At 42.3% G+C, this 15,698-nt stretch overlaps 2 protein-coding genes across 2 annotated transcripts in view; both read right to left on the bottom strand.

The window, feature by feature from the left end:
• LOC137273107 (anti-sigma-I factor RsgI6-like) overlaps nucleotides 1-4,141 on the bottom strand; it is a 28,734-nt gene extending 24,593 nt beyond the window's left edge. The window contains exons 1-4 of the mRNA XM_067805563.1: nucleotides 4,009-4,141; nucleotides 3,413-3,558; nucleotides 1,231-1,323; nucleotides 375-531 (exon numbers count right to left, since the gene is read on the bottom strand). Coding sequence (XP_067661664.1) covers nucleotides 375-531; nucleotides 1,231-1,323; nucleotides 3,413-3,558; nucleotides 4,009-4,022 — 410 coding nt within the window. The 5' untranslated portion in view covers nucleotides 4,023-4,141. The remainder of the gene's footprint in view (nucleotides 1-374; nucleotides 532-1,230; nucleotides 1,324-3,412; nucleotides 3,559-4,008) is intronic.
• A 1,042-nt stretch (nucleotides 4,142-5,183) lies between these two features.
• Nucleotides 5,184-15,698, bottom strand: part of LOC137274737 (uncharacterized) — a 28,339-nt gene continuing 17,824 nt past the window's right edge. Inside the window, exons 21-27 of the mRNA XM_067808078.1 lie at nucleotides 14,997-15,134; nucleotides 14,124-14,295; nucleotides 13,769-13,873; nucleotides 7,554-7,675; nucleotides 6,160-6,253; nucleotides 5,446-5,659; nucleotides 5,184-5,308 (exon numbers count right to left, since the gene is read on the bottom strand). Coding sequence (XP_067664179.1) covers nucleotides 5,271-5,308; nucleotides 5,446-5,659; nucleotides 6,160-6,253; nucleotides 7,554-7,675; nucleotides 13,769-13,873; nucleotides 14,124-14,295; nucleotides 14,997-15,134 — 883 coding nt within the window. The 3' untranslated portion in view covers nucleotides 5,184-5,270. The remainder of the gene's footprint in view (nucleotides 5,309-5,445; nucleotides 5,660-6,159; nucleotides 6,254-7,553; nucleotides 7,676-13,768; nucleotides 13,874-14,123; nucleotides 14,296-14,996; nucleotides 15,135-15,698) is intronic.

A 15,698-nucleotide genomic window follows, 5' to 3' on the forward strand; every position in this document is an offset into this window, starting at 1 on the left:
GTGTTTGAAATACGTCATATCATGGCTGGTAACTTGTCACCCCAAGAGTTACTCCGATGTACAGAACATCTCAAAATTTTACAGGCCATCGGGCAGGCTACCTGTAAATTTGAACCGTCCGTCAGAAGTCTAGTGTGTCTCGAACAGTCGAACAGGCCTTATTTCACACACTGCTGTCGGTATTACACGAAAAAACTGTTCGGTAGACTGTAAAAAGCATTATTAGGTATAGTGTGTATATCACAGTTTGATATAGACTTGTATGTGATGTGTATGGCATTGTGTGGTAGAAAGTGTATATCACAGTTTGATATAGGTTTGCATGTGCTGTGTACAATTATGCCATTCAAGCCCGCACTCACTCACGCACTCACCTTACTGTAACGTTGGCTTTCCTGATCTTCTCAATCCTGTCATCTGCTTCCGACCGGAAGTTAGTGAGTTGTGGAACTTCCGTCAAGATGGCTGTGTCCATCAGAAAGTCCACATTGGGTGGTTCAACGTCAATGGTTATCTCTGCACTCCTTGTGTCTAAAAGGACGTGGTGGTTTCTACAACCCTTGGGTACGATGACGAATCATTTGAAACTAACTTCAGTAATCAACACAGCCTACCTGTCACTGACTAACTCACCAACGTGTTCACCAATGTTTGTGGACGACTTACAGATAGCTTCCACATGGAGGGAAAATTTTAAATTTTGTTGTTAAACAACAAACAAGAGCAAAGTAAACCTTGAAAGGGCACTTAGGAGTGGAATGTATAAACTTTATGAGAATATCATGACGTTTCGGAGTATATACTATACTCTCTACCATTCACCTGATTAGATGTTTCGGAGTATATGCTACTCTCTCTACCATTCCCCCGACAACGGAGCAAGCATACACTCCAAACGTCGTGTTGTTGACAATAAAGAAGTTGACATCCACAATCTTGATTTCTAAAAGTTAAGCAGCCTGTGGCATTCTCCCCAGTCCCTTCCTGTCACTCTCTCACATGCCACCTCCATCATTCTCTCACACGCCACTTCCATCACTCTCTCTCTTTCTCTCTCTCTCTCACACATACACACACACAAACACACACACACACACACACACGCCACCTCCACCACTCTCTCACGCGCTACCTCCATCACTCCCTCTCACACACACGCCACCCCCATCACGCTCTCTTTCACACCCCACCTCCATCATTCAGCCGCCAGTGAAGTGTTGCTCCTCTCACCTGTGGGCACAAGGTAATCGCCACCTAGGGCGTGCCACCCCGTGTGTAGCTGAACATACGGGGACCTACTCACGATGTCATTTGTTCGGTGGCCTGGATAAACAAAATGCAGAAAGAAATAGTCCTGACTAAAGTCGCGGTCAGTTCAGGTCAGGAAGATCAGTCCATCAGCTCTTCAGTCACAACTTACGTTATGCATTACTGCAATAACAATCAACCTTTTCACCAAAGGCAGATTCTTCATGGTCTTCATATATCAGAACAATACATTCCCATTCTGTCCGAACAAAACAATATGTAATAAACATGATATATTACACTGATATATCAGAACAATACATTCCCATTCTGTCCGAACAAAACAATATGTAATAAACATGATATATTACATTGATATATCAGAACAATACATTCCCATTCTGTCCGAACAAAACAATATGTAATAAACATGATATATTACATTGATATATCAGAACAATACATTCCCATTCTGTCCGAACAAAACAATATGTAATAAACATGATATATTACATTGATATATCAGAACAATACATTCCCATTCTGTCCGAACAAAACAATATGTAATAAACATGATATATTACATTGATATATCAGAACAATACATTCCCATTCTGTCCGAACAAAACAATATGTAATAAACATGATATATTACATTGATATATCAGAACAATACATTCCCATTCTGTCCGAACAAAACAATATGTAATAAACATGATATATTACATTGATATATCAGAACAATACATTCCCATTCTGTCCGAACAAAACAATATGTAATAAACATGATATATTACATTGATATATCAGAACAATACATTCCCATTCTGTCCGAACAAAACAATATGTAATAAACATGATATATTACATTGATATATCAGAACAATACATTCCCATTCTGTCCGAACAAAACAATATGTAATAAACATGATATATTACATTGATATATCAGAACAATACATTCCCATTCTGTCCGAACAAAACAATATGTAATAAACATGATATATTACATTGATATATCAGAACAATACATTCCCATTCTGTCCGAACAAAACAATATGTAATAAACATGATATATTACATTGATATATCAGAACAATACATTCCCATTCTGTCCGAACAAAACAATATGTAATAAACATGATATATTACATTGATATATCAGAACAATACATTCCCATTCTGTCCGAACAAAACAATATGTAATAAACATGATATATTACATTGATATATCAGAACAATACATTCCCATTCTGTCCGAACAAAACAATATGTAATAAACATGATATATTACATTGATATATCAGAACAATACATTCCCATTCTGTCCGAACAAAACAATATGTAATAAACATGATATATTACACTGATATATCAGAACAATACATTCCCATTCTGTCCGAACAAAACAATATGTAATAAACATGATATATTACATTGATATATCAGAACAATACATTCCCATTCTGTCCGAACAAAACAATATGTAATAAACATGATATATTACATTGATATATCAGAACAATACATTCCCATTCTGTCCGAACAAAACAATATGTAATAAACATGATATATTACACTGATATATCAGAACAATACATTCCCATTCTGTCCGAACAAAACAATATGTAATAAACATGATATATTACATTGATATATCAGAACAATACATTCCCATTCTGTCCGAACAAAACAATATGTAATAAACATGATATATTACATTGATATATCAGAACAATACATTCCCATTCTGTCCGAACAAAACAGTATGTAATAAACATGATATATTACACTGATATATCAGAACAATACATTCCCATTCTGTCCGAACAAAACAATATGTAATAAACATGATATATTACATTGATATATCAGAACAATACATTCCCATTCTGTCCGAACAAAACAGTATGTAATAAACAAGATATATTACATTGATATATCAGAACAATACATTCCCATTCTGTCCGAACAAAACAGTATGTAATAAACATGATATATTACATTGATATATCAGAACAATACATTCCCATTCTGTCCGAACAAAACAATATGTAATAAACATGATATATTACATTGATATATCAGAACAATACATTCCCATTCTGTCCGAACAAAACAGTATGTAATAAACATGATATATTATATGGCCACGTGGTCAAACCTTGTGCGTCAGTGCGTGAGACCTTGACATCCATCCCGTGGTAAAGGTATCCCGGGTGGGTGTTGACAAGCTTCACATACACCCTGAAGAAGTAGCGCCTCCCGGGCGTCACAGGCGCCACCACGTAGGGGCCGTTGGACTTGGACCTGACAGATACGGACATGTTGTAAATTCCGCTACAAAGTGCTCTCCACACGTCTCCATGCTGTTCTAATTCTATCTGTGCGGTTAACGTTGTTATGATTGATTCATATATGTATGTGATACCATTACGATATTTACCTGTGGAATATCATCACCCCACATACCTGTGTGATATCATGACGTCACATGCCTTTGTAATATCATAACGCCCCTTCATAATACCATGGCATCACCTATCCATGTAATTGCATGATGCCGTGTGAATATATAACGCATCATAGCCTGTGTTGACTTGAATGATGACGACACTGCGTTTACTTGTGTGAAACTAAACTTCTTCACACCTGTGATTTACCATGACGCCGTGTTGACCTGTGTGAAACTAAACCTCCTTATACCGGTGATACATCATGGCGCTATGTTGACCTTTGTGAAACTAAACCTCTTCATACCTGTGAGATACCATGACGCTATGTTGACCTGTGTGGCTGTCCGACGATAATGTTAGTTGACACTGGTGACATTTCCAAATATGGGAAAAGGAAGAGCTCTCAAAATCTGCATACTGCAACAAATTAGTCTCACAATGTGTGTGTGTGTGTGTGTGTGTGTGTGTGTGTGTGTGTGTGTGTGTGTGTGTGTGTGTGTGTGTGTGTGTGTGTGTGTGTGTGTGTGTGTGTGTGTGTGTGTGTGTGTGTGTGTGTGTGTGTGTGTGTGTGTGTGTGTGTGTGTGTGTGTGTGTGTGTGTGTGTGTGTGTGTGTGTGTGTGTGTGTGTGTGTGTGTGTGTGTGTGTGTGTGTGTGTGTGTGTGTGTGTGTGTGTGTGTGTGTGTGTGTGTGTGTGTGTGTGTGTGTGTGTGTCTAAGTTTTAACCTGACCCTCGGGCATGTAAATTGGATAATCTGGCGGTCCATGTTGAAAACAACCCGTTCCGGGCGGTCAAACAGGCAGGTATTTCGGACGCCGGTGTTAGTACTGCCCTGCGTCCGTTAATAACATGTAGAGGAGTACTACCATTCACGGTGTTCCCATTTCACAGCATTATTAAGACATCCTTACAACGAGCGTTCTGAAGACACATCTACACGAGTCATTTGGTCTTGGGGTAGCCCAGTGGTTAAAGCGTTTGTTCGTCACACCGAAGACCTGGAATCCTGACATAGGCACAGTATATGAATCCCATTTCTGGTATCCCCCGCCATGATATTGCTGGAATATTGCTAAAAGCAGCATAAAACTTTTTACGTTCATCAATCAATCTTTCCGTCTAAGCAAAACTGTGTTGAGCCTGTCAAGGAAGGCCACAGTAAACCTTGATTCTTGAAACTACAAACTATACACACAACACAAACTACACGCACAACACAAACTTAACACACAACACAACACAACACAAACTATACACACAACACAAACTACACGCACAACACAAACTTAACACACAACACAACACAAACTATACACACAACACGAACTTAACACACAACACAAACTATACACACACTACACAAACTATACACACAACACAAACTAAACACAGCAGTAGCTTGAGCGGAGGAGATATGAAGATCATCATGCAATATGCTCTCCGTGGAGTTTACCTGCATTTGTGTAAAAGATACAACTTCTCCTGTAAGTGTGTTTATTTGGTGGATTACGTGACTAAGGGTCAAGTCAGTACAGTATGAGTTGATAAAGGACACCGGTATAGGTGTTCACCCGATTAACACCTGGGACACATGTGGCTGTGTTCCTGAAACACACAAAGTTGTGCATGGGTAAACGTTTCTGTTAACAATAAATCACACAAGAGAAAGTTGCCAGTACACGATTGTGTTGTGAAAGCATTAACGCAAACTGATGAAAGTAGAGAGTGACAACGTAGCTTACCCGACCCGCTGAGAGACACAGTGAGGTCCACGCCTGCCTGACCCAGTGTGAAGTCCTCCTCCCGAATAACCTTCCCATGGTGCTTCACTCGCAGCTTGTACTCTCCCTTGAACGCCCGCAGCTTAACGTCCTGGTCACGTGATATCGCAAGGGTCTGATTGGTTCTCCAGTCTCCCCACACTAACCGGCGAACTATTTTGCCTGCGGCGTTCGGCTGTGAACGTGAAAAATGGTTGTTTTCGACGAAAAAATATGAAACCAACCCTTATTCATTTCCTATTTGTATCTAAGGTATCAGAGGAAGCGATGTCTGGTTTACATGGAATGTTCCTTTGTATACATAGTCATGGAGTATATATATTTACCTACTGATGTGTGGTGACGTCAGAAGAGATCTAAATGTCGTGATTGTGAGCAGGGCCATTTTCCTGTCCACTGGGTCATTGTAAGTTAGTGTTCACAGGTCACCATAGTCTAACACACACTCTTACAATACAAGTAATGTAACCTTCTCCTGCTACATAAACCATTCCTTTAGTTAGGAGGACTCCGCTGACCACATAATGATCCTCTCTTCTCTCACGCTTTCAATAATACGGGCAGGCCAGGTGCCCAATTAAACTCCGACTTTGACCTACACAGCCAGGTGCCCAATTAAGCTCCGACTTAAACCTACACAGTCAGGTGAACTACTAAGCTCCGACCTTGACCTACAGTGATATTTGGTCCATCCGCCAGCACTGCATGTGGTCTCCAAGTCCTCCCGCTCCAGAAGTGCCACTGCACGACTCCCTCGATGGCTGGATGACTGCAGCAGAGTATTATATGTTTGACACGCAGCTATAACAGACTACCAACAGCTATAATAGACTGCTTGGCTGCTATGCCACATATGGTCAGCGCTTCCACAGAATGTGATCAATCACTACGATTTAATGGCATTCTTCCATTCTTCCAACAAAGTGAAACAACCCCCTGTCGTAGTGACGTAGAGGTCCTACATGGGAAGATCACACATGTCAGTACACACCTCCCACCTGTAGCACAAACGGTAGAGGTCCTACATGGGAAGACCGCACATGTCAGTACACACCTCCCACCTGTAGCACAAACGGTAGAGGTCCTACATGGGAAGATCACACATGTCAGTACACACCTCCCACCTGTAGCACAAACGGTAGAGGTCCTACATGGGAAGATCACACATGTCAGTACACACCTCCCACCTGTAGTACAAACGGTAGAGGTCCTACATGGGAAGACCGCACATGTCAGTACACACCTCCCACCTGTAGCACAAACGGTAGAGGTCCTACATGGGAAGACCACACATGTCAGTACACACCTCCCACCTGTAGTACAAACGGTAGAGGTCCTACATGGGAAGATCACACATGTCAGTACACACCTCCCACCTGTAGTACAAACGGTAGAGGTCCTACATGGGAAGACCGCACATGTCAGTACACACCTCCCACCTGTAGCACAAACGGTAGAGGTCCTACATGGGAAGATCACACATGTCAGTACACACCTCCCACCTGTAGCACAAACGGTAGAGGTCCTACATGGGAAGATCACACATGTCAGTACACACCTCCCACCTGTAGTACAAACGGTAGAGGTCCTACATGGGAAGACCGCACATGTCAGTACACACCTCCCACCTGTAGCACAAACGGTAGAGGTCCTACATGGGAAGATCACACATGTCAGTACACACCTCCCACCTGTAGTACAAACGGTAGAGGTCCTACATGGGAAGATCACACATGTCAGTACACACCTCCCACCTGTAGTACAAACGGTAGAGGTCCTACATGGGAAGACCGCACATGTCAGTACACACCTCCCACCTGTAGTACAAACGGTAGAGGTCCTACATGGGAAGATCACACATGTCAGTACACACCTCCCATCTGTAGTACAAACGGTAGAGGTCCTACATGGGAAGACCGCACATGTCAGTACACACCTCCCACCTGTAGTACAAACGGTAGAGGTCCTACATGGGAAGACCACACATGTCAGTACACACCTCCCACCTGTAGTACAAACGGTAGAGGTTCTGCATGGGATGATCACACATGTCAGTACACTCGTCCCACCTGTAGTACAGACGGTAGAGGTCCTCGTAGATGCGTGCCTTCTCCTGTTCGTCCGCTGTGTTCACATCCAGCTCTGTGATCATGATGGGAAGACCTGCTTTGGCGACCTGGTCCAGACGGAACTGTAGGCACATGTATACGGAGACATAAACAGATTGACAAGGGAATAACGATGCATCGGACTATCGATTGATCGCGATTGTGAGTCACTGTTAGTACTTTATCGATATGTATATGAAATGACGATCCAATGCATCGATAGTTTCATCAACTATCGATACTATCGCTTTGATTTGTTCTATAAATAACGGTAACTTGAAAACATGTTCTGTCTTACAGTCTCTCAGTGGATGTGGAGTTAACCCCTAACCAAAATGGTATCTCAAGCACACAGCGGGGATTTTTGCGAATTTTGAAATCGTAAACAATACGGCAGCTAAGTCAGGTCTGTGGGAACTCTTTTGTTCGTAAAATAAATAAACTCGGCAAGGAGCGGGTTGCATGTGGTCAATGTAAACTGATATTTAAGTTTTGTGGAAACACAACAATTGGACAGATCATGTACGTAGGAGGTGACGGTGTGGAAGCGCTAGCCCCAAGCAAAGGGTAGGCCTAAGACACAAACATCCGTGACAGTTGATGTGCTAGCCCCAAGCAAGGGTAGGCCTAAGACACAAACACCCGTGACAGTTGATGTGCTAGCCCCAAGCAAGGGTAGGCCTAAGACACAAACATCCGTGACAGTTGATGTGCTAGCCCCAAGCAAGGGTAGGCCTAAGACACAAACACCCGTGACAGTTGATGTGCTAGCCCCAAGCAAGGGTAGGCCTAAGACACAAACATCCGTGACAGTTGATGTGCTCGCCCCAAGGTAGGCCTAAGACACAAACATCCATGACAGTTGATGTGCTAGCCCCAAGCAAGGGTAGGCCTAAGACACAAACATCCGTGACAGTTGATGTGCTCGCCCCAAGCAAGGGTAGGCCTAAGACACAAACATCCGTGACAGTTGATGTGCTAGCCCCAAGCAAGGGTAGGCCTAAGACACAAACATCCGTGACAGTTGATGTGCTAGCCCCAAGCAAGGGTAGGACTAAGACACAAACATCCGTGACAGTTGATGTGCTCGCCCCAAGCAAGGGTAGGCCTAAGACACAAACATCCGTGACAGTTGATGTGCTAGCCCCAAGCAAGGGTAGGCCTAAGACACAAACATCCGTGACAGTTGATGTGCTAGCCCCAAGCAAGGGTAGGCCTAAGACACAAACATCCGTGACAGTTGATGTGCTAGCCCCAAGCAAGGGTAGGCCTAAGACACAAACATCCGTGACAGTTGATGTGCTAGCCCCAAGCAAGGGTAGGCCTAAGACACAAACATCCATGACAGTTGATGTGCTCGCCCCAAGCAAGGGTAGGCCTAAGACACAAACATCTGTGACAACACTACTTTACTTTCCTCGTCAAAACGAGCAAGAGACATGTGGGCAGCCATTCTTGAATTTATTGTGAATGATTTGCTGCCATTCAATGTTGTCCAAATGGTGGGTTTAGGAACATCTTGAGAGTTTTAGAATCTGGTTACAAACACTCCTCGCGACAGTATTAATCAGATTCAGCCTTGCCCATGTTGTATGAGACTGTTACAACTCTAGATCTGCCCTCATCACACTACTTCAGTCAAATCAGAGTTAATATGAAACATTGGTATTTGCCAATGGTGTGAACTTATGTTTCAGCTTGCGTCAGTAAGGCATCTGCTGACAGGATTATTTGTAACATTTCTTGATACTTTCATAGTAACAAAAGATTATTGCTCTCTTTGAATCGATTGAGCCTATGGACTGTTCAGTGCACTGGATATATGTTTTTATCTTCATACTGGTAAAACTAAAACATATCCACCCGTGAACCGTTCTATTTCAACCATGACACACAGTGAGTGTTTTCTGTTGAAACTGAAAGGTGACCATTTATCACATGTGGCAAAGTCACACATCCAGTATTAATTATTTAATTTGTGTGTTATTTTACATACAAAGTTGTAGGGAGCAAAGAGTCTGAAAACCAGAGTTTTGCAATAAATAGTATTAAATCCTGTCTTAATATATTGGCTTGTTGTGGATTTTATAATTGCTAAATCATGTTCATCAACACGCCATCATGATAACTTGACCCACAAGTACTTACATGAAGGTTATAGAGAATTAACAACTGAACACAGTTTATGGCTCAAGTAATTTAATGTAAAAGAAGCTGCTAGAAAATGGCTGTTTATCTAAAATTTGAATTTGTCTGAACCATTGCAAAAGCTATAGTAGTAGCTTGCAATAGTCTATCGACATCGGAATAGTGGCATGTAATAGTCTATCGACATTGGAATAGTGGCATGTAATAGTCTATCGACATGGGAATAGTGGCATGTAATAGTCTATCGACATGGGAATAGTGGCATGTAATAGTCTATCGACATCAGAATAGTGGCATGTAATAGTCTATTGACATGGGAATAGTGGCATGTAATAGTCTATCGACATGGGAATAGTGGCAAGTAATAGTCTGTCGACATGGGAATAGTGGCATGCAATAGTCTATCGACATGGGAATAGTGGCATGCAATAGTCTATCGACATGGGAATAGTGGCATGTAATAGTCTGTCGACATCGGAATAGTGGCACGTAATAGTCTGTCGACATGGGAATAGTGGCATGTAATAGTCTGTCGACATCGGAATAGTGGCATGTAATAGTCTGTCGACATGGGAATAGTGGCATGTAATAGTCTGTCGACATGGGAATAGTGGCATGTAATAGTCTGTCGACATGGGAATAGTGGCATGTAATAGTCTATCGACATGGGAATAGTGGCATGTAATAGTCTGTCGACATGGGAATAGTGGCATGCAATAGTCTATCGACATTGGAATAGTGGCATGTAATAGTCTCTCGACATGGGAATAGTGGCATGTAATAGTCTATCGACATGGGAACAGTGGCATGTAATAGTCTGTCGACATCGGAATAGTGGCATGTAATAGTCTATCGACATGGGAATAGTGGCAAGTAATAGTCTATTGACATGGGAATAGTGGCATGCAATAGTCTATCGACATTGGAATAGTGGCATGTAATAGTCTATCGACATGGGAATAGTGGCAAGTAATAGTCTATCGACATGGGAATAGTGGCATGCAATAGTCTATTGACATCGGAATAGTGGCATGTAATAGTCCATAGACATGGGAACAGTGGCATGTAATAGTCTGTCGACATCGGAATAGTGGCATGTAATAGTCTATCGACATGGGAATAGTGGCATGTAATAGTCTATCGACATGGGAATAGTGGCATGTAATAGTCTGTCGACATGGGAATAGTGGCATGTAATAGTCTATCGACATTGGAATAGTGGCATGTAATAGTCTATCGACATGGGAATAGTGGCAAGTAATAGTCTGTTGACATGGGAATAGTGGCATGCAATAGTCTATCGACATCAGAATAGTGGCATGTAATAGTCTATCGACATGGGAATAGTGGCATGTAATAGTCTGTCGACATCGGAATAGTGGCACGTAATAGTCTGTCGACATGGGAATAGTGGCATGTAATAGTCTGTCGACATGGGAATAGTGGCATGTAATAGTCTGTCGACATGGGAATAGTGGCATGTAATAGTCTGTCGACATGGGAATAGTGGCATGTAATAGTCTATCGACATGGGAATAGTGGCATGTAATAGTCTGTCGACATGGGAATAGTGGCATGTAATAGTCTGTCGACATCGGAATAGTGGCATGTAATAGTCTCTCGACATGGGAATAGTGGCAAGTAATAGTCTATTGACATGGGAATAGTGGCATGCAATAGTCTATCGACATTGGAATAGTGGCATGTAATAGTCTATCGACATCGGAATAGTGGCAAGTAATAGTCTATCGACATGGGAACAGTGGCATGTAATAGTCTGTCGACATCGGAATAGTGGCATGTAATAGTCTATCGACATCGGAACAGTGGCATGTAATAGTCCATAGACATGGGAACAGTGGCATGTAATAGTCTGTCGACATCGGAATAGTGGCATGTAATAGTCTATCGACATGGGAATAGTGGCATGTAATAGTCTATCGACATGGGAATAGTGGCATGTAATAGTCTGTCGACATGGGAATAGTGGCATGTAATAGTCTATCGACATTGGAATAGTGGCATGTAATAGTCTATCGACATGGGAATAGTGGCAAGTAATAGTCTGTCGACATGGGAATAGTGGCATGCAATAGTCTATCGACATCAGAATAGTGGCATGTAATAGTCTATCGACATGGGAATAGTGGCATGTAATAGTCTGTCGACATCGGAATAGTGGCACGTAATAGTCTGTCGACATGGGAATAGTGGCATGTAATAGTCTGTCGACATGGGAATAGTGGCATGCAATAGTCTGTCGACATGGGAATAGTGGCATGTAATAGTCTGTCGACATGGGAATAGTGGCATGTAATAGTCTATCGACATGGGAATAGTGGCATGTAATAGTCTGTCGACATGGGAATAGTGGCATGTAATAGTCTGTCGACATCGGAATAGTGGCATGTAATAGTCTCTCGACATGGGAATAGTGGCAAGTAATAGTCTATTGACATGGGAATAGTGGCATGCAATAGTCTATCGACATTGGAATAGTGGCATGTAATAGTCTATCGACATCGGAATAGTGGCAAGTAATAGTCTATCGACATGGGAATAGTGGCATGCAATAGTCTATTGACATGGGAATAGTGGCATGTAATAGTCCATCGACATGGGAATAGTGGCATGTAATAGTCTGTCGACATGGGAATAGTGGCACGTAATAGTCTGTCGACATGGGAATAGTGGCATGTAGTAGTCTGTCGACATGGGAATAGTGGCATGTAATTGTCTGTCAACATGGGAATAGTGGCATGTAATAGTCTATCGACATGGGAATAGTGGCATGTAATAGTCTGTCGACATGGGAATAGTGGCATGTAATAGTCTGTCGACATGGGAATAGTGGCATGTAATAGTCTGTCGACATGGGAATAGTGGCATGTAATAGTCTATCGACATGGGAATAGTGGCATGTAATAGTCTGTCGACATGGGAATAGTGGCATGTAATAGTCTGTCGACATCGGAATAGTGGCATGTAATAGTCTATCGACATTGGAATAGTGGCATGTAATAGTCTATTGATATCGGAATAGTGGCATGTAATAGTCTGTCGACATGGGAATAGTGGCATGTAATAGTCTATCGACATCAGAATAGTGGCATGTAATAGTCTATCGACATCAGAATAGTGGCATGTATTAGTCTGTCGACATGGGAATAGTGGCATGTAATAGTCTGTCGACATCGGAATAGTGGCATGTAATAGTCTATTGACATGGGAATAGTGGCATGTAATAGTCTGTCGACATGGGAATAGTGGCATGTAATAGTCTGTCGACATGGGAATAGTGGCATGTAATAGTCTGTCGACATGGGAATAGTGGCATGTAATAGTCTGTCGACATGGGAATAGTGGCATGTAATAGTCTGTCGAAATGGGAATAGTGGCATGTAATAGTCTATTGACATGGGAATAGTGGCATGTAATAGTCTGTCGACATGGGAATAGTGGCATGTATTAGTCTGTCGACATGGGAATAGTGGCATGTAATAGTCTGTCGACATCGGAATAGTGGCATGTAATAGTCTATTGACATGGGAATAGTGGCATGTAATAGTCTGTCGACATGGGAATAGTGGCATGTAATAGTCTGTCGACATGGGAATAGTGGCATGTAATAGTCTGTCCACATGGGAATAGTGGCATGTAATAGTCTGTCGACATGGGAATAGTGGCATGTAATAGTCTGTCGACATGGGAATAGTGGCATGTAATAGTCTGTCGACATGGGAATAGTGGCATGTAATAGTCTGTCGATATTGCAACAGTACCTTATACCCGAATAGTCAACTGATTGATCAAACTCATCTTTGTTTGTAACGTTCCTTTTCAATGCATCCCATGTCAGCGATACACATGTACATTTTACAGTAGGCTAGACACTGGACAGGGTCAGATGTCAACAGCCAGATCCTATGTGCGGTTTGTGCCAAAAACTGCACCTACTGACACGTTGTGGACATGCCTAACCAAAAGTAAGTCACCCGTGACCACTTACAGCGCGGAGAAAGACTGACCTTGACGGCCGCGATGTCGACCGGAGGCGTCATGTGACTCTGTATCCCAACACCACCAACAGGAACTCCGGCTTCCTGGAACCTCTTGGCCTGGTCCAGATACGCCTGTGTGCACAGATTAGCGAAGGATTTACGCACATTCCACGTTGACGAGTCACATGGTTTGTTCTTAACTCTCCAGGCAGCATCGCAATACGGACGTTTGTGAGAGTTTGGGCCCTGATATTTCAAGTTACGGACAGTCTCAGACATGTTTGTACCGTGTAAAGATGGCTCACGCATTAGACTCGAGCAGAGATTAATCTCGTACATCAAACTGGAAACATGCCCACCACTGTCCAGCCTCTATACTTACGAATGTGTCATAATGGCTGTTGACGATGTTGTAGTCGTTGAGGAAGAGTTTGACAGCTGGATCTGCCTTGTGAGTTTCCCTGAACATCCACATGGTGATGTTAGGGTCTTGGAGTTTCTGTTCGTAGAAGTCTCCGTGAAGATTCTCGTTGTTCACGTCCCAGTGCTGGAGTCTAGGGACACAGTTATCCATGTATGTAATCACATGAAATATAAGAGATTGGTATATTGTAAGAATATACTGCGTGTGTATGTGTGTGTGTGTGCGCGCGCGCGTTGGTTACTCCGAGTTACAGCTGTTTCAGTACTTGTCCAGGATGCTAGATTAACATCCATACACTACCCACAGGCAGTATACCGATTCCATATTTTATCCTAATGTCTTGCTAACTTTAATTTGCTGTATATTGCAAACGTAATGTGCTGTAGAATTTTAAAAGGGTTACACAATAGATACATCACTGTCTAAAGCTTCCGTTATATTAATGTAACGTTATGCGGCTAACGTCATATCTGTACATGTAACGGTATATGGCCAGCATTTAGTTACCTATCTCACACGTAGGACCAACATAGTTACACAGAGATCAACATAGTCACACAGTGATCAACATAGTTACATAGAGATCAACATAGTTACACAGTGATCAACATAGTCACACAATGATCAACATAGTTACACAGAGATCAACATAGCCACACAATGATCTACATAGTCACACAGTGATCAACAAAGTCACACAGTGATCAACAAAGTCACACAGAGATCAGCATAGTCACACAGAGACCAACATAATCGCACAGAGATAGGGAGTACTGACAAGCTGACAGCAATTAACACCCAAGAGTTACGGGATGCAGCCACACAACTTACTTCCCCTTCAATCCCCCCACCACGCCCTGGATCCGCTTCGCCATGAGAGACTTCAGTTCAGTTGCAGGTTTGTTGTACTGCCATGAGGGAACATGGTTCTTTACGTCCCAAAAGATGTTGTGACCTTTCACCTTCTTCCTGAAACACGGTTCCAATGTACAATGACGTATGAATGTTTAACCAAGATAATAATTATGTATTTTGAAAGTATGAAGTGGCCAAAAGTACCATGTTACTTCAGAACAACGCCCCCTAAGCCATCTCCTCCAAGTTAGAGTGCTATCCCGTTCCTGTGAAGCAAGAACACACGTTACATCATGGTACAATATATAAAGTCATTGGGGAGATGACACCAGGTTTGCAAATTCACAAGAATTTAAAAACAGAACCATAATCATTCTTAAGATCATATAAGGTCTGCACTAGAAAAAGTGGGTGTCTTTTAGAATTCTGCCTGTACCATAAAACTTTGTTTTGGGAATCCCTATCCAAGACGTCACTGCACAAGAAGAAGTAGCCCAAGTGGCTTTAAAGAATCTGTACACCTGGCATCATGCGACCACTACAGCATGAAGGACTTTGATCGTGCTGAAGGGGCGGTGGGGTGACATAGTGGCTACACCGTTCGTTCGTCACACCAAATGATCGAGTTTGATTCTCCACAAGAGTTAAATGAAACCCATTTCTGGTGTCCTCCGCCGT

Source organism: Haliotis asinina, chromosome 2 (assembly GCF_037392515.1).
Source record: "Haliotis asinina isolate JCU_RB_2024 chromosome 2, JCU_Hal_asi_v2, whole genome shotgun sequence".
Lineage (NCBI taxonomy): Eukaryota > Metazoa > Mollusca > Gastropoda > Lepetellida > Haliotidae > Haliotis > Haliotis asinina.